The sequence below is a fragment of the Eublepharis macularius genome, chromosome 12, assembly GCF_028583425.1.
Source record: "Eublepharis macularius isolate TG4126 chromosome 12, MPM_Emac_v1.0, whole genome shotgun sequence".
Lineage (NCBI taxonomy): Eukaryota > Metazoa > Chordata > Lepidosauria > Squamata > Eublepharidae > Eublepharis > Eublepharis macularius.
In genome coordinates this window covers 50,359,472-50,377,296 of record NC_072801.1, presented here as the reverse complement: position 1 = coordinate 50,377,296, position 17,825 = coordinate 50,359,472, and the positions used below count along the sequence as shown (strand labels likewise).

Sequence of the window (17,825 nt, the reverse complement as noted above, 5' to 3'; positions counted from 1 at the left end):
CCCCCTCGAGGGTGGGACTTGCTGGCCTCTCCCTGCTCCCCCCAGCCTTCTGAGGCTTTGGCCTTTTGCCCCTTCCCCCTGGAGTAGGCAGGTTCTGGCTCTGTTTGCCAGTCAGAATGGTTGAACGGCTGCCTCCTGGCTGCCCCCCCCCCCGCCACTGCCTGCCAGCAAGTCCGGAGGCTGGGCTGCTGACCCCAGACACAGCTACTATAATATATACTATCTGTTTGCTGTATGCACTATCTTAATCTCACTACACTGTTTTCAACCTATGTATTTCCATAGGTCTAATACTTAAGCTTTGTTTCAGGTTTCTGTCATTGTGATCTTGTGTAAACTCCTACAGGTGAGAAGAGATTCCACCCTCAACCTAAAAGCTCACAGCCATGAATATTATCGAACAGTGCTTTAAATGTATCTCTTTTTATATCCAATCTTCTTTTCATTTGACAAAAAAGCAGGAGAGTACAGAACATGCATGAACAAAAGCTATGTTGGACACAAGCTGCAGTAACAAGGAAACTGGGGTGAAATTGAGTGAAAAAGCTACCTGCATCCAGCCTTATGATTCTATATGATTAATAGAATAATTGTATAAGAATAATGGACATCATTCTCTTAATTCAATTTATTCAGTATTTTTCTGACATCTGTTTAAGAAGATTAACCTAAAATATGCAATGAATTACGTATGCTTGGTATAACAGTCTGGTGAACTCTGTTGGTATTTTAAAACTATTGCTTCAGAAGCAATGAACTAAAGATAAATGACAATATGCAGGATGTTAAAGAAAATATTATTGCAATCATCAGCTTCATGGAATGAGTTTGTAGCACACAATCTTCCCAATAACATTTTTCAAACCCTCTTTGACCTCCTTGTTTCTCAGGGTGTATACAAAAGGGTTAAGAAGAGGGGGCAGCACTATATACAGAAGAGAATAAAATTTTGTTACATCATGCTTTCCTTCATTCTTTGGCAGCATGTACACAATTATTAGAGACCCATAGAAAACAGACACCACAATCAGGTGGGAGGAACAAGTAGAAAAAGCCTTTTGTTTCCCAGTAGTAGAGGGAATTTTCAAGATGGTAGCTATAATGTATACATAGGATGTCAAGGTTAGAAAGAATGGAGGAATTGTAAACATGGCATCGACAAGATAACCGAACTGTATTATCATCTTCGTATCACTGCAAGAGAGCTTTAGGATTGGGAAATAATCACAAAAGTAATGATCTATTTCATTGGGGCCACAAAAATTTAACTGCAATAACAGAATGAGTAATATCATAAAAACTGTAAATCCGTTGATCCAAGATGTAACTGCTAATTTTACACAAGTTTGGGTCTTCATCATTGTTACATAGTGTAGTGGTTTGCAGACTGCCAAATACCTGTCATAAGACATTGCACACAATAAACAGCATTCTGTAACTAGCAAAGAACCAACGAGGTACCATTGCATGAGGCAGTTGCTGAAAGAAATCACTTTATTCCCAGTCAGGAGAGCCAAAAGCATTCTTGGAAGTATATTAGAGGTATAGCAAATGTCCAAGAAGGAAATGTTCCCTAGGAAGAAGTACATGGGGGTATGAAGATGCTGACTAAAGATAACAATTACAAATATGAGAATGTTTCCAGATATGGACACAATGTAAATCACGAGGAATACTAAAAAAAGAAGAATCTGAAAGTCTGTCAATTCTCCAAATCCCAGGAGGATGATTTCTGTTATCCTTGTCTCATTTCCCAACATCAGGATCTGTCAGTAATCAAGTCCTATTGAAGAAGGAAAAGACAAAACCCAAAAACACTTAAAGTCATAACTGATGGAAACTTATTTTAAAACCCATTAATTGAAATTGGAAAGTTCTGGTATTACTAGAAAAAGTTAAAAAATAATCAATCACAAAGTCTTTAGAAAGGTCCAGGAAGTACCTTCCTATCCCAGTTAAGGAATAAGATTGAAAATAAGATGTCCGGTTCGGCTAATCTTATATGGAAAATTGTAGAAGTACTAGGTTGAATCCTATTCTTCTCATTGAAAAGGGAGGATAGGTTCCTTTTCACCATCAAAAAGGTTCTGCTATAGATCATGGCATCTAAAGCCATGTGAGATCAGGGTTGTAATTAGGATGGGAACTGGGCAAGATTGAATGAATAAATTGGATGGGCCATACTCAGTTGCATTTATTCTTCTCTTTCTCAGGAATATTTTTCACCCTTAATTCTACAGTTCTAAAACATTGGTTCCTTTTGCTTTTCTTCATCCTAAATTTATTGATGCAGAAGTTACAAATGTTATTAAAGCCAGTTTCTCTCCATGGATCAGAATTATCACACCGTCTTCACCAGAACTCTCATACAATTTAGTGTGACGCTGACCTGCCCAGTTCAAACTGGCTTGCTTCATAGCTAAGCCAGTGGTTCCTCTCAGATCTCCCATTACATATCCTGCACAAGTGATTCTAACATCAGTGGACTGAAAGTCAGAGACTTTCTTATTGTCATTTGCATTTCGTTCATTTGATACAGTCAGCATCACAATTCTTTCCCAAATAGCCTCATTAAGGTACATGCATTTCAAGCACTCAAGAATCCTTCGTACAGAGATTAACTCTTTGTAATGATTTGATCTCTTTATCTTGGTTTAGAAGGCCAACTCTTAATTATAAACCATTGCTTTCTTTAACAAGACAGAACTGATGAGAGTGAAGGAGACAGCGTCCATTTCCACATGTTGTTAAAGCAACGGGCTACTTACTGAATGCTGGCGGAGTTTTTTTACAGATTCCAGATGCCTCGGATTTCAAAGTAGAAGCAGGCAGTTTGTCTTTCATCTGATCAGCATCTTTTCTGAGACCGGGATTTCCTGCTCTTTCCTGTGCCGGGTCAAGGACACTGATCAGACAAAAGACAAACTGCCTGCTTCCGCTTTGAAATCGGAGGCATCTGGAATTTGTAAATAAACCCGCCAGCATTCAGTAAGTAGCCCGTTGCTTTAGCAACATATGGAAATGGCCTGAAATTGGTTCCCAGTTCCTTATTCACAGTTACTAGTTCCATATTCATGGGCCCAGTCAAAATATGGAGGATAATTTACAAGTTCTATTCCCCCAAATAAGAACTGGACCAGCACATGTCATATGGACCAGCAAAATAAGGATTGGACTAGAATTTAGGGAATGCTGCCCTCCAAGTGAACCTATGATGTTTCCTGGTCCAAAGCTCAGTTCTTCTGCCAACTGCTGCAAAGTGGGGTGCCCTCAGGGCAAATGCACATGCAGAAACTGGAGGTAGCTGTACCCTCCCCCAAATATTTTGACCTACCGAAATCACATATCCTCAGACTTTGGAGTCAGTCCCTGATATGACACGATGACATGAACTGGTACCAGTCCAAACATTGCTCCTAGCACCCCAAAATAACATTTGAACCACCTAGATTCACACATTCCATTGTTCTACATCTGATTATTAAACCAACAGCCACATCAGTGTAATATTAAAATTATTTATCCTTCTGTGCAAACCCTCTGCTATCTTGAAAGTTATTATTATAAGTCCTTTTCATTTTTCAGAGCAGTATTAAGCAAAGAATGCTGAGACGTAATAAATTTACTTTTCAGAGAAGATTACTCAGTGCTGAAATGATGTATTGGCTTATTTCTTCTCACCTCATCTCCTTCAATATTGATTACTGTCCCAGAAGGATGATTCATAAATGTCTAAAACCGTGTGTCAGTATTGACGCTCTGCATAGTATTTGTTATTATGTTTTGGTAAGATACCCATATCCCTTCTAGCACTATATATAAGCTGAAGCAATAGACATTTTTTTCTATTCTTGCCCTAATTAATACATAATGGTAAATTTAGAAACAGCTTTAGATACTGTACACAAGTAGTATAATGATAGGTCTCAAAGGTCTCAATATTTGATTATGAGAGCATGAAATGCTCTAGAGATCTCTCCAGGGAAATAACACATCATATATTGGAGTGAGAAACTGGAATAAGCATTATTGCCAATATGTTCCTTAAATTCAAATTAAAAAGAAAATCTGTGGATTTTCCACATGTAGACAGCTGATAAATTCAGAGGAAAGCACAAGAAGCTCAAAAAGGACCAAAATAAACAAAACACTGGGAGTTAGAAAATTCTGATTTGGATCAGATTACAATTCTGTTGAGGAAGAAAAAGCATTTTCACCTTTTCTCAATTCACGTTCCTCACCTGCGTCTTGCCATGGGCTACTCATCATTTCTAATGTTATGGCAGCCCACAGTTTCCTGATAAAAGTTAGCAAGCCCCCCTCATCACAAAAAATTAGGAATCATTAATCTGAATCACACTCCCATAGAATAGTACAGTGCAGATGGAAAAAAGGCCCCTTGTTCACATTTTGATAAGAACCCCCAAGATAACTGCTATCCCATAAGTGACTAGTGACTCCCATAATGATTTGCTCAGTGTGGGGAGAGCATGGAGGTGTCAAAGCCTATTTATAAAGAGCAAAAATGGGTGTCTAGTTAAGAGTGTCAGATTTAAAAGATTTGGAAATTCTGAGTAGTGTGAAACAGACTTAAAGAGTATTACTGACATTTAACACCTCGTAAATCCCATCAATCTTGTTAAGAAACTATGTTTTTAAAGACAATCACCCAAACCAGCAATTATGTTTTGGGTGATTCTTTTGTTCTCAGGATAACTTTTTTCCAGAAATAGGGGTGCCATAATTATAGTTCTGTAAACCCTGGTTGGACGAAATCTGAGCTTTTGAGCTGGCCCCAGATAGGGCGGGGAACTGTATTCCATCTGTTCTGCTTTCTACCGCTTATAAGAGGAAAAAGAGAAGACAAAAGAAGACACAACATTGTTGGAAGTGTCTATGAAAAAGACTTTATCTCTGGACCCTTTGCTGTTCCTGGTTTGGTCATTTCTGTTCATTTGTACAAAGGAGTGGATAAATGTATCTATGTATACATGTTTAAGTAGGACATGAAGTTATCACATGACTGTAGCACTTTTCACTTTGGAAATAATTTTGATAGTTTGTGAATATGTGTGTTTATTTGCTCCCGTGAGTTTGACTCTGTAATATTGGTGGCTTCATTATGGGAGAAGCCATTGTTTCTCTTAGGTGTATGGATGAGGCTGAGCTGGGCCCCAAGGGCTGAATAGAGGAGATCGGGTTCCTCCCTACTTCAGGCATCCACCATCTAGTTTTCTTCTTAAGTGATGATTGGATGGCAGATTGATTACCTTTGTTGCTGCTATCTTGTATCTTTTTAAATATTTATATTATACTGTTTTTGTACTGCTGTTTTAAAATGTTAAAATGTAAGTTTTATTGTAATGTTTTTATTGAATATAATCCGCCCTGAGCCTGATGAAAAGTGGGGAGGGCGGAATAAAAATTGAAATACATAAATAAATAATAAATAAAGAGTAAAGGAGGTATCCACAAGAAGTTGATTTGATAGTGAATGTCATAATATGAAGGCCCAAGAGCGCTCTGCCTACCATCAGTATTGGGAATTAAATCTAGAGTATCCCCCGAAGCAGTACTTTGAACTTAAAACAGTACTACATCAATTATATAAATATAAGCAAAAAGCCTTTCTGCAGATATGCTGGGAACTCCTCCTCCAAGCCATAATAAATAATGATACGAGGAAATTTTGGGCTTTGATCTCAGACTCTTTGGGTAGAAATGGTCCTGTAAACAGTACAATAACAGTAAATTTCAGGTATGAATATTTTCTGAAGTTTTTTTTTCCAGGAGAATAGAACCAATATCATAGAAGAACCTGATTTTATCTTGGGTGTCTGTTTAAAATGGCCTCCAGTACAGGTAGCGGAGGCTGAATCCCTGATTGTGTTAATCAAGCTGGGGAAAGCCCCTGGGCCTGACGCAATCCCTCCTGAAGCTATCAAGGCATTTCCAGAGTGGTGAATTCCCTTTTTAGCTGCCTTGTTCACTGCAGTTGACAGGTCGAGTTTGATACCTGAAGCCTGGACAAATGCTATAGTTGTTCCTATATTTAAAAAAAAGTAGATTGTCAGCTCTCTAGCAACTATAAACTGATCCACCATTGGGAAACTATATACAAGATATCTGACAAACAAACTTAAGTTGTGGATATCAGCACAGCAGATTTTGGCCCCAGAACAAGTTGGTTTTTGTCAGAAGAAGTCAACTTTAAATCATTATATTGTGTTAAGCCACTTAGTGAATAAATATCAGAAAGAGAATATAGGAAATTGTATGCAGCCTTCTTAGATCTCAAGGGTGCCTTTGATTCCATTTCCAGAGATCTTTTGTGGAAGAAATTAAGGGAGCTTGGAGGACTGAAGAGAGACTGCTTTTCTTGAACAAAAAGCTTTATTCTGAAACCACCTGTCAAGTTAGATGTTCCAAGAATGGAGACCTAACTCCAAAGATTCCAATTAATACTTGAGTAAAACAAGAATGCATCTTAGCTCCCTTTCATTTAACTTCTTTCTAAATTACTTGGCCCCCTTTTGAAAGGAATTGATGGCCATTACCAAAAACTAGGGACAATGCACGTCCCATTCTTTTGTATGCATATGATACGGTGTTATTGTCCCTTTCAAAAATAGGGATGAAAAGGATGTTATATCACTTTTTAGACTATTTGTGAATCAAATAAATTTACCTTAAATTTCAATACATCCACAATCATGGCTTTTGGGAAAACCTGGAAACCTGTTAAGTGGAATATAGGTGGGCAAGTGATTGAACAGATCAAAAGCTTTAGATACCTAGGAGTGTATTTCCACTACAGCACTAGATGGGTAACCCACAAACAAGAAGTGATAAAATCTGTGAATAGTAACATACTAGTGATCACTTATTTCTTCTACACATAAGGAAATCAATATATTCCTGCAGCCCTTTGAGTGTTTAATCATAACATTAGTGATAACCTGCTTTATGGCATTCCAATCCAGATTACAGCCTTTAATAAAGCAGTTGAACAAATACAATCTAATTTCTTAAGGAAAATTTTAGGGCTGCCAATGTGTATGCCCTATGCGGCTATACATTTGAAGACCAACTAAAGACGCCTAGAGATAAAAGCCTGGATTATAGCAATTAAATTCTGGTTGCATTTACATTTCAGGAGCAGCCCTAATAGTCTCATTGCACACATGCTAACTGAATCCCAGTCTTCTGCATGGTTAGGCAATATAGGAGAAAATCTCAGTAATTGGGCTTTAGGAGTTTTGGTGGGAGCCATTTTGGGACTTTTGTGGTGATTTTGGCATTGTGTACAGATCTTTTTTGGAGGAAACAGGGCTGTTAACCAATACAGTTGTGGCCTTTTTTAATCCAACAAGTTGAATCTGTGCCTTTGTAACAATGTCCTTGCCTTCTCCCCTTTTTTTTTTTTTGAAAAAATTTTTATTGGGTTAGAATCCGTTATTTTTACATTACATTCAATTTTCCCCAAATTTTTCATTTCTAACCCCCTCCCTTTCCCCCCCTTTTGCTGACTTCCAACAGCTTTCCCACCCTTTGTCCCTTTTCCCTTGCTTCTATTAAATTCCTCTATCTAAAACAAATATACATTCTCCATTATGCTAAGCAGTACATCCTTAACTACTTTTCTTGTTATATACCCAAACTGTAAGTCCTTATTTCCATCTTGGATAAACAATTTATCCCATTTTCCAGTTTTAAATATTTCTATATATCATAAACCTATATGTCATAAACCATAAAAATCTTACATTTAAATCAAACAATTTGACTTATTCTCTTATTATAAATTACTCATTGTATCTTTTTATGGTAATTCTATATAGCTCATCACATAATCAATCAATTTGAGTCGTCTGTACATTCAGTTTGGTGCATTATACAAATCTTATCAAAGAAAGAAAATATTGTTGGTTACTCAATCCTTATATTTAAACCTTATCATTAATTATTTTCTATCAATATTCTATCTGTATATCTATATATATATATCACTCTGTTAATCTAACTGCTTATAAATTCACATTTATCTCTTCCCCCCCCCGGTAAAGTCACCCCCCTCTACATTTTATTATACTTCAGTAGTTCTCAAACTGCCACAGTTTTCCTCCCACCTCCCATTTCTTCTCCAAATATTGTTTCAGCTTCTCCCAATCTGTGTTAAACTGCCCTGAGTCCAGATTTCTCAGTTTTCTTGTCATCTTGTCCATTTCTGCCATGTACAGCAATTTGTAGATCCAATCTTCAATAGTTGGCACTTCTTGTACTTTCCATTTTTGCGCATACAAAAGTCTGGCTGCTGCTGTCATATAAAATATCAACGTCCTATGATGGGCTGGAATTCCCTCCATTCCCAGGTTTAGTAGCAGGAGTTCTGGGTTCTTATTTATTTGAAATTGTAAAATTTCACTCATTTCTCTTATTATTTCCCCCCAGTACTGCCTAGCTACATCACACGACCACCACATGTGATAGAGGGAGCCCTCATGCTTCCTACATTTCCAGCATTTATTAGAAGTGTTCAAGTTCCCTAGCGCAATCTTCTTTGGTGTCATTTACCAACGATAGATCATTTTGTAAATATTCTCTTTAATATTTGTACATGTCGTTGTCTTCATTGTAGTCTTCCACAAGTATTCCCATGCCTCCATTGTTATCTCTTTATTAAAATTTATAGCCCATTTCACCATTTGTGTTTTAACTGTCTCATCCTCAGTATACCATTTCAACAGTACTTGGTATACCTTGGATATTCTTTTCTTGTCCTCTTTAAAAAGGGTCTGCTCTAGTTCCGAATTCTCTGTTCGTATACCTCCCTTTACAGAGTCCGAGTTATACAAATCTCTGATCTGTCTATACTGGAACCAATCGTAGTTCGGTGATAGTTCCTCTTGTGTCTTTATTCTAAGTTTAGATGCTTCTATTTTAGTTATTCCTTTGTATGTCAAACATTGTCGTTCATTGTCAACAGCTCTCGGGTCTATCACCTCATATGGAACCACCCACCAAGGAGTTCCTTCTTGTAGGTAAATTCTGTACTTCTTCCAGATTGTGTATAGACTTCTCCGTACAAAATGGTGCAGGAACATCGAGTTGACCTTTACTTTGTCATGCCATAGGTATGCATGCCATCCAAATATTTTTTTATATCCCTCTAGGGCTAATAGTTTCTTGTTCTTTAATGTCATCCACTCTTTCAGCCAAACTAGGCAGATTGCATCATGATAAAGTCTCAGGTTGGGCAGTTGCATTCCGCCTCTTTCCTTTGCATCTTGTAAAACTTTCATTTTCACTCGAGGCTTCTTGCCTGCCCATACAAAATCTGATATTTTCCTCTGCCATTTTTCAAATTGTTTAGAGTCTCTGATGATTGGTATTGTCTGTAGCAAAAACATCACTCTTGGTAAAACATTCATCTTAACCGCTGCAATCCTACCCAACCATGACAGATTGAGCCTATTCCATTTAATCAAGTCTCTCTCAATCTGAATCCACAATTTTTCATAATTATTCTTGAACAAATCTATATTCTTTGCAGTCAGTTCAATTCCCAAATATTTCACCTTACTTGTTACTTCACAATCCGTTGTTTCCATTAACAATTGTTGTTTCTGCTTAGTCATGTTTTTGCATAGTATCTTTGACTTCTTTTTGTTAATGAAGAAACCTGCCAGGTCTCCAAACTCCTTGATCTTATCTATCACTTTTGGCATGTTCTCCAGTGGGTCCTCTACAATTAACATTATATCATCCGCAAATGCTCTGACCTTGTATGAATAGTCCTTTATTTTTATTCCTCGAATTTCCTCGTCTTGTCGTATTTGTATCATCAGAATCTCCAATACTAAAATGAACAACAGTGGAGACAACGGGCAACCTTGTCTTGTTCCTTTGCTTATAGTCAATTTCTTGGTCAATTCATCATTTACCACAATTGCTGCAGTCTGGTCTCTATAAATTTCCTTAATTGCTCTGATGAATCTTTCTCCTAATTGTAGCTTTTCCATAGTGGCAAACATAAAATCCCAGTTTAAGTTGTCAAATGCCTTTTCAGCGTCAACAAAGAAGAAACCAACCTCTTTATCACAACGCTTATCATAGTATTCAATAGCATCAATCACTGTCCTTAAATTGTCTCTTATTTGTCTGTCTGGCAGAAAGCCTGCTTGCTCCTCCTCTATAACTTCCGAAAGCCACCCCTTCAGTCTCTCCGCCAGTATCTTCGCAAAGATTTTATAGTCATTGTTGAGTAACGATATAGGTCTGTAATTTTTCACAATAGTCAAGTCTTGGCCCTCTTTTGGGATCAATGATATGTTCGCTTCAGACCAAGTGTCTGGAATCCTTTGGTCCCTTAAAACTCCATTGATCACCTCCTTTAGGAATGGTGCCAGCTCATTGGCCATAGTCTTATAAAATTTAGCTGTAAGTCCGTCTGGCCCTGGCGCCTTTCCTAGATTTGCAGATTGTATTGCCTTACTTATTTCCTCATCCGTTACTTCACTGTTCAATTTATTTCTCCAAGCGTCCGAGATTTCTGGAAGTGTCATTTTCTCCAAATATGACGCTATTGAGTCTTTATTTACTTCTTTCTTATTATACAGTTTAGCGTAGAATTTATAAAAAGCTCTACTAATGGTATTCTGTTCCAAATACGTTTTGTCATCTTCACAAATTTTATTTATTGTTTTCTTTTCCCTTCTTTTCTTCAGTTGCCATGCCAGGTACTTCCCAGGTTTATTTGCACCCTCAAACACTTTCTGATTCAGCCTTTTGAGATTCCACTCCAATTCTTTATTACTCATTGCTGTTAGCTGTTCTTGCAATATTTTAATTTCCTGGTATAATTTCTTTTTCCCTGGTCTCTTTTTTAACTGTATTTCCTTAGTTTTTATTTTCTCCTCAATCTCTTGTCTCTTCTCCTCTTTCTTCTTTCTTGCTCTACCATTTAAGTCCATTAGTATGCCCCTTTTAACCGCCTTGTAAGCATCCCAAACTTTATCAGTTGGTACTTCTTTATTCACGTTGTATTGGATGAAAAACTTTGTCTCTCTTCTCAATATTTCCATATTCTCTTTTTCCTGTAACAAATCCTCATTTATTCTCCATGCTTTCCTTTTCCTCCTTTTCCCCAGCTTCCACATAATTGGGTTATGATCTGAGCCTACCATCGGCATTATTTCTACCTCTTTAGTCCATAACGCCAAATCTTTTGAGGCCCAGATCATGTCAGTTCTTGATAACGTGGAATGCCTTGCAGAATAAAAAGTAAACTGCCTACTTTTAGGATATTCTCTCCTCCATACATCTTCAAGAGTCTCTTGTTGAATCAACTCAAAAAAGAGCTTTGGTAATAGTCCTCTTTTCTTTTGTGTCATTGTAGTCTTTTTATCCAGTTCCAAGTCTGTCACTCCATTGAAGTCTCCAGCAAGTATTATTTGGTCATATGAAAAATCATCTAACTGCTTCCTCAAATCCTCAAAGAAGCTCTCTTTTGCGCCGTTGGGTGCATAGATTCCGACTACCAACACTCTCTTTAAATTCCAAGTACATTCCACTGCTACAAATCTGGCTTCCACATCTTTCATTATAAATTTTGGTTGTAGCTCCTCTTTTACATACAACACCACTCCCCCTTTTTTTTTTTACTTGAGGCCGCTACAAAGTCTTTGCCCAATTTTCCCAGTTTTAGATATTTTACATCCTGTTTTCGAATATGAGTCTCTTGCAAACAAACAATGTCACATTTTTGTTTTAATAGCCAGTGAAAAATATTTTTTCTCTTATTCGGTGAATTTAGTCCATTTACATTCCAAGATAATACTTTACACTCCATATTCATAATCTTGTTGGTAAGTCTTTTTCATTGTCCCTTATAAATCGCTCCATCTCCCGCTCAGACCTGATACGCTTTTTAGCTCCTCCAAATTCGAAGGACAAACCCTCTGGGAGCTCCCATCTGTACCTGATTTTCATGTCCTTCAGCATCTGGATTAGCCCTTTATATTTTTTCCGATCTAGTAACACTGATCTGGGTAGTTCCTTCATTATGATAATTGTCTTGCCATCGATCTCCAATGGATCTTGAAACTGTTTAGTCACAATCTTCTCTTTCATGTTTCTTGTTGTAAATTGTACAATCACGTCTCTTGGTAGTTTCCTCTGGGTTGCAATTCTCGAATTCACACGATATGCCACATCTAGGATAGCCACAACATCCTCCTCCTCCTTCCCCAGGTATTCAGCTAACACCTCCGTCATCTATTCTTGCGCTGTCTTTCCTTCCACTTCCGGCAGGCCGCGAAATCTGAGCTGCTTCTCCATATGTCTGCTTTCCGCAACCGCCATCCTTCCCCTCATCTGCCTCATCTCTGTTTGTTGCGTATCTGCTAGGTTCTCCATCGCTCCTTCTACTGTTTTGACTCTCTGCTGCGTCCCTTGCAATTCACTTTGTATTGTTTCCATACCTTTCTTCACTTCTGACAGCTCCGATTTTACTTCTGACAGCTCCGATTTTACTGTCTGTTTAACCTCTTTAATCAGCTCCAATTTCATGTCCTTAAATTCTTTAATCACCTCCAAAAGTTTTTTATCCAGGTTTTCTATTGCCGATTGCCACTCTTTCTTCGACATCGTGGGGCTTGCTTTAGCTCGCTCCCACGAGTCCGCTCTCTTCCTTAGCTCCGTGGCGTTAAATTTAGTACCTTTTTTATTTCAAATGTCCCGGTCTTCTTGCATTAATTAATTTTAAAGGGTCCAAAATGTCGGGCGTCTTTTCTCTATGGTCTCTCTATGATTTTATAATCCAATATGGCCTACTTCCTTTTCCGCTGAGGCCGCGGCCCTTCCCCTCTCAAAGATGGCGATTCCCTTCTTCCTGCCCTCCAGCCAGGGCCGCTTCTCTCCAGCCGCTCTATTGCCGTTACGCACTTCCTGTCTCCCGTCTTCCCACAGCAGATCTCGCGATGGTGTCTTTTTCTCACAGCTCCAAAGCCACAGGTATTCAAAACAATAGTCCGATTTCTTTAATAACTTCTTTAAACATAGTCTCTTTTCTAATACAACTCCTGCCGAGGCTTCCCCTCCTTTTCACTAGTCTGTTGCAGTTTAAAAGTCTACTTTTTTTCCTCTCTGTTTTTATCAATCTGTCCTGTATCGGAAGATAGTGATCTTTACCTTCCCTTCACTTTTCTCGGGTTGTAATCGCTGTTTCGATTTCAGATTCTCCTTTCCACTTCTTCCCCCAATCGAAGCTTGGGTATGTAGGTCTTATGCCAGCCGAATTGGCCCCAAAACTGCCGCAGAGATTGTAGCCGACCCGTCTCAGGGTGGGACCTCAAGGATCGGGAGGGGACCCGTTGTGTAGAGCCCCCCCTCGTCCGAGATCAACGCGCCCTAGGGTCTCGAGCGTTCTTTGCCTGCTCTCCGCCTGAGAGCAGTCGGCCGCGGGCTATTTTCACCCCGCCGGCCGCTTAAAACGGCAGTCCGGTCAGCTCCGCAAATGGAGCTGCGTTAGACCTCCATAAATCCCAAACCGGAAGTCCTTGCCTTCTCCCCTTTTGATGCTAAACTTGCCGTTTTATTTCTTCTTGCAACATCCAGCCTGAAGAAAAGTTTTGGTGAGTTTGAAAAGTTGCACACCCTTTGTGGCCATTTTGCTTACTCCTAAAAATGGTATTATATGAACTGTGCTCTTGTTTCTACATTTTGTTTCTGAAAAGGAAGTGATAAACTAGAATTCACCATTACTCCACGTTTTAAAAAATGACCAGTTTTATCCAGGGCATTGTGTGTGCCCAGTTTCTTGTAGCTGTCAGATCCTTCACCTCATCTGTGTTATTTTGTCCCTTTTATTTTTCAATAATGAATACATAAAGGAACATTAATAATAATTAGCAATCTTGATACGATCATAGGCATTTTACCAAGAGGGGACTGAATGTGCAGGAATATTAGTGGCCAAAATAAGCCCCACTCAGCAAGATTTTTGTTGAAAATGATAGCTCCAGTCCATCGAATCAAATATCTTTATTGGTATAACAGCATAAATGTGCATAATCAGCAAGGAGGCAGAAACTCCTGGGTACAAGAGTTTCTGGGCAGCTAATTATATGATTCACCTCTTCTCCTGTAGACTGTACCAGACCTTCCTGTACCTCTGCGCCAACAGTGGCAATAGACATGGCATGATGGGTAAAGGAGAGCTGGTTGGAGATGGAGGAGGCAAAGTAGGCAGTCTGGACCTGATGGGCACATCTTGGACCAAGACCAACAGGGGCCACCATTAGGTGGTCATCCCTCACTGGCCTGGGTAGCCATTAGTTCTGACATAGAGGGTGGCAGATAAGGTCCTGCTCTGACCGCTCTTTCCTCTTCCCCCAAGTTGTCTGTTTTGTTAGGGCCGGCCGGCCTGGGACAGTCACTGACAGGGGCCCCAACAGGGGCTCCAGCTAGTTTCCTGGTCACCATTGCTGTGTAACCCTATCGGGCAGACTAGAGGGAAGGCTTGGTCCTCAGGGTCTGGCCTCTAGGGCCCTGTCCCACCAGCCAGCCAGCCAGCTACTGATTAGCTGGCAGGTAATTTGAAACTGGGGCACAGCACATTGCCCCACCAAGGCACCTGGGAGCTACTGGGCCTGCAAAAAGATGGCAGCTGCTTTACACTATGCCCCTCACCCCGTACACTGCAAAGGTAGCCCCAAGTGAGCCAGAGGCTGAGTGCTTAAATTAAAAGAACTGAGGATCTTAATGGTGATGCCAGCATCCTGTGTGTAATGCTGAGCAAGTCAGGTGGCAAGGATCTAATACAAGGCAATAGCTATGCTCTGAGAACAAAACAAAGGAATCAGGCCCTTGACTGAGGGAGATGTCACTGTCTGTTTAGACTGCTCCTTATCTGTGTTCCACTAATCACTACAATATTAGGCACAGCTAGCTGGGAACTGGCCTTGACTGGATATAACCTTGCCACAGAGGGTAAATAAAAAGCACACATGATGCCAGGCCCCCTCAATCGCCCAGTGGGGGACAGGGGCCTAGCACTTACCTTTGAGAAGAGGGGGGTGAGCATGCACAGAGCACACACAAGCCCCCACAGGCACAATGACATCACTCCAGGAGTGACATCAATGCACACCCCCTGGGCAGGCCCGTTTTTGGGTGCTGCAGAGCACAGGAGCACTCCGCAGCACCAGAAACAGCCCATTCTACCGCGAATTTGGCCTGTTTTTAGGTGCTGCAGAGCGTGGGAGTGTACCTGCACTCCGCAGTGCCTCAAAATGGGCCTTATCCACAGCAGAACGGGCCTGTTTTGGGTGCCGTGGAGCGCAGGAGTGTTCCTGTGCTCCGCAGTGCCTCAAAATGTGCCCAATCAGCAGCAGAACGGGTCTATTTTAGGCACTGTGGAGTGCAGGAGTGTTCCTTTCCTGCACTCCACAGTGCCTCAAAACGGGCTCAATCCATGCCAAAACAGGCCTGTTTTCAGCTCTGCAGAGTGCAGGAGCACTTCTGTGCTCTGCAGCTGCTGAAAATGGTCCCAGTTTGCCATGGACCGGGCCCATTTTGAGTGCTGCAGAGTGCAGGAGTACTCCACAGTGCCTCAAAATGGGCCCAATCCATGCCAAAATGGGCCTGTTTTCAGCGCTGCTGAGTGCAGGAGCACTTCTGTGCTCTGCAGCTGCTGAAAATGGTCCCAGTTTGCCGTGGATCGGGCCCATTTTGAGTGTTGCAGAGCACAGGAGTGCTCCTGTGCTCCATAGAGGCCCCGATCAAGGCCAAAACGGGCCTGATCCTGGCAGCCATGCCGTGCCACGCGGGAGCACGCAAGGAAGGTGACCCCCCTGCTGCTCAGGTAAGTGGGGGCAGGGGAGGGAGTGGGGGATTCCCCACTCCCACCAAGGGGTCTGGGATCCCTATGTAGGTGAAGATTCACTATGGCCTCCTTGCCATACAGTGGTTTTCCACTTTGACTTTTCTTTTTTAAAAACTCCTCATCTTGCAGGCACAAATTATGGAATTGTGAAAACAGGACACTGGAATGTCCTTTGAGTGTCCCATCCACACCCACAAACATATATTGCACCTTCTCCATAAAAGCATCAACCCCCTGAATTTTATGGAACATTGCCTTTTTATGAATCTCATGTTGCATCCAATAGGCTTTTCTACTGATAAAAAGGTGTTCCCATTAGCTGCAACAACGAAGCTCTGCTGGGGATAATGGAACCTGCATGGCCAAAAGCCATGAGGGACATAGGAGGCAGTAAAATGGCATGTGCGCTGAGCTTGAGTGAAGAAGCTGCCTGTTTCCAAACCCATGATTCTTTAGGAATAATACAAGATATAAAGGAGCAATAGGCTTATTATTCTATTTATTCAGTAGGGAAAATGCTGAGTTTTTTTTTATTTTCATGACTTAAGTGTTTATAAAGACTAAATTCTTAAGAAAGATTAAACCTAATTACACAAATTACAAATGTATTTGCTATACAAACTACTGATCTGTGTCAGTAGTTTGAAAACCGCTTCAGAATCAATGAACTAAAGATAAATCACAATATTGAGTTTACTGGATGGCTTTGTAGTGTATAATCGTCCTAATTATATTTCTCAAACCTTCTTTGACTTCCTTGTTCCTCAAGCTATATATGAATGGGTTAAGCAGAGGGGGCAGCACTACATACAGAAGAGAAGAGAATTTTCCCATCTCTCTCCTTCCTTCAGCTTTTGGTAGCATATACACAGTTATTATAGAACCATAGAAAAGAGACACCACAGTCAAGTGAGATGAACAGGTAGAAAAAGCCTTCTGTTTCCCAGTAGTGGAGGGAATTTTCAATATGACCGCTATAATATATATATAAGATGTCAAGGTTAGAAGGAATGGAGAGAGTATAAACATGGCTGTTGTAACATAACTTAGCTGTTTCATCATTCTTGTGTCACTGCAAGAGAGATTTAGGATTGGGGTATAGTCACAAAAGTAATGATCTATTTCATTGGGACCACAAAAATTTAACTGCAACATCAGAATAAGTAATAGCGACATAACTAAAAATCCATTAATCCAAGATATAGCTGCGAACTGGACACAAGTTTGGGTCTTCATCATTGTTGCATAATGTAGTGGTTTGCATACTGCCAGATACCTGTCATAAGACATCACACAGAGTAAACAGCATTCTGTAATTATGAAAGAACCACAGAGGTACCACTGGGTGAGGCAACTGCTGAAAGAAAACACTCTGTTCCCAGTCAGAATGGCTGAGAGCATCCTCGGAAATATATTAGAGGTATAGCAGATCTCCAAGAAGGAGATATTCCCTAGGAAGAAGTACATGGGTGTATGAAGGTGCTGATCAAGAATAACAGGCACAAATATGAGACTATTTCCAGTTATGGCCACAATATAAATAAATAGAAATGCCAGAAAAAGAATACTCTGGAGATCAGTCAAATCTTCAAACCCCAGGAGGATTATTTCCGTTATTCTTGTCTTATTTCTCAACATCACGATGTGTCAGTAATCAAGTCCTATTGAAAAAGGAAAATGTAAAGCAAAATTAAAAAGTAATATTTTTGATGGGGAAACTAAGACTTCAATCTAGAGACCTCCCTCTCCTGAATGTAGACCTTTTCTCTGCCAGAAGAAGTCTTGTTCCAGCTGAGGAAGCATTCCAAAGTAAGTTACACATATTTCTGTAAGCGCAATGGCCGTTTGCTCAAAGGCGGATGCGCTTACAGAAATATGTGTGACTTACCTAGGAATCCTTATGTAAGTAGAAGCTTGCACTTTAGGATTTGTTATCCAT

The 17,825-nt window shown here is 40.1% G+C and overlaps 2 protein-coding genes across 2 annotated transcripts; both read right to left on the bottom strand.

Moving 5' to 3' along the window:
* Positions 1–815: 815 nt before the first annotated feature.
* On the bottom strand, positions 816–1,760 carry LOC129339190 (olfactory receptor 6C3-like). Its single transcript, XM_054993790.1, has one exon. The coding sequence runs from the start codon at positions 1,758–1,760 to the stop codon at positions 816–818; it is 945 nt and encodes a 314-aa protein (XP_054849765.1).
* Positions 1,761–16,579: 14,819 nt separating this feature from the next.
* LOC129339189 (olfactory receptor 2AP1-like) lies at positions 16,580–17,524 on the bottom strand. Its single transcript, XM_054993789.1, has one exon. The coding sequence runs from the start codon at positions 17,522–17,524 to the stop codon at positions 16,580–16,582; it is 945 nt and encodes a 314-aa protein (XP_054849764.1).
* Between the last annotated feature and the right edge of the window lie 301 nt (positions 17,525–17,825).

Excerpts from the sequence above, each read along its gene's own strand:
- LOC129339190 (XM_054993790.1), bottom strand. The coding sequence starts at position 1,760 with ATGTTGGGAAATGAGACAAGGATAACAGAAATCATCCTCCTGGGATTT.
- LOC129339189 (XM_054993789.1), bottom strand. The coding sequence starts at position 17,524 with ATGTTGAGAAATAAGACAAGAATAACGGAAATAATCCTCCTGGGGTTT.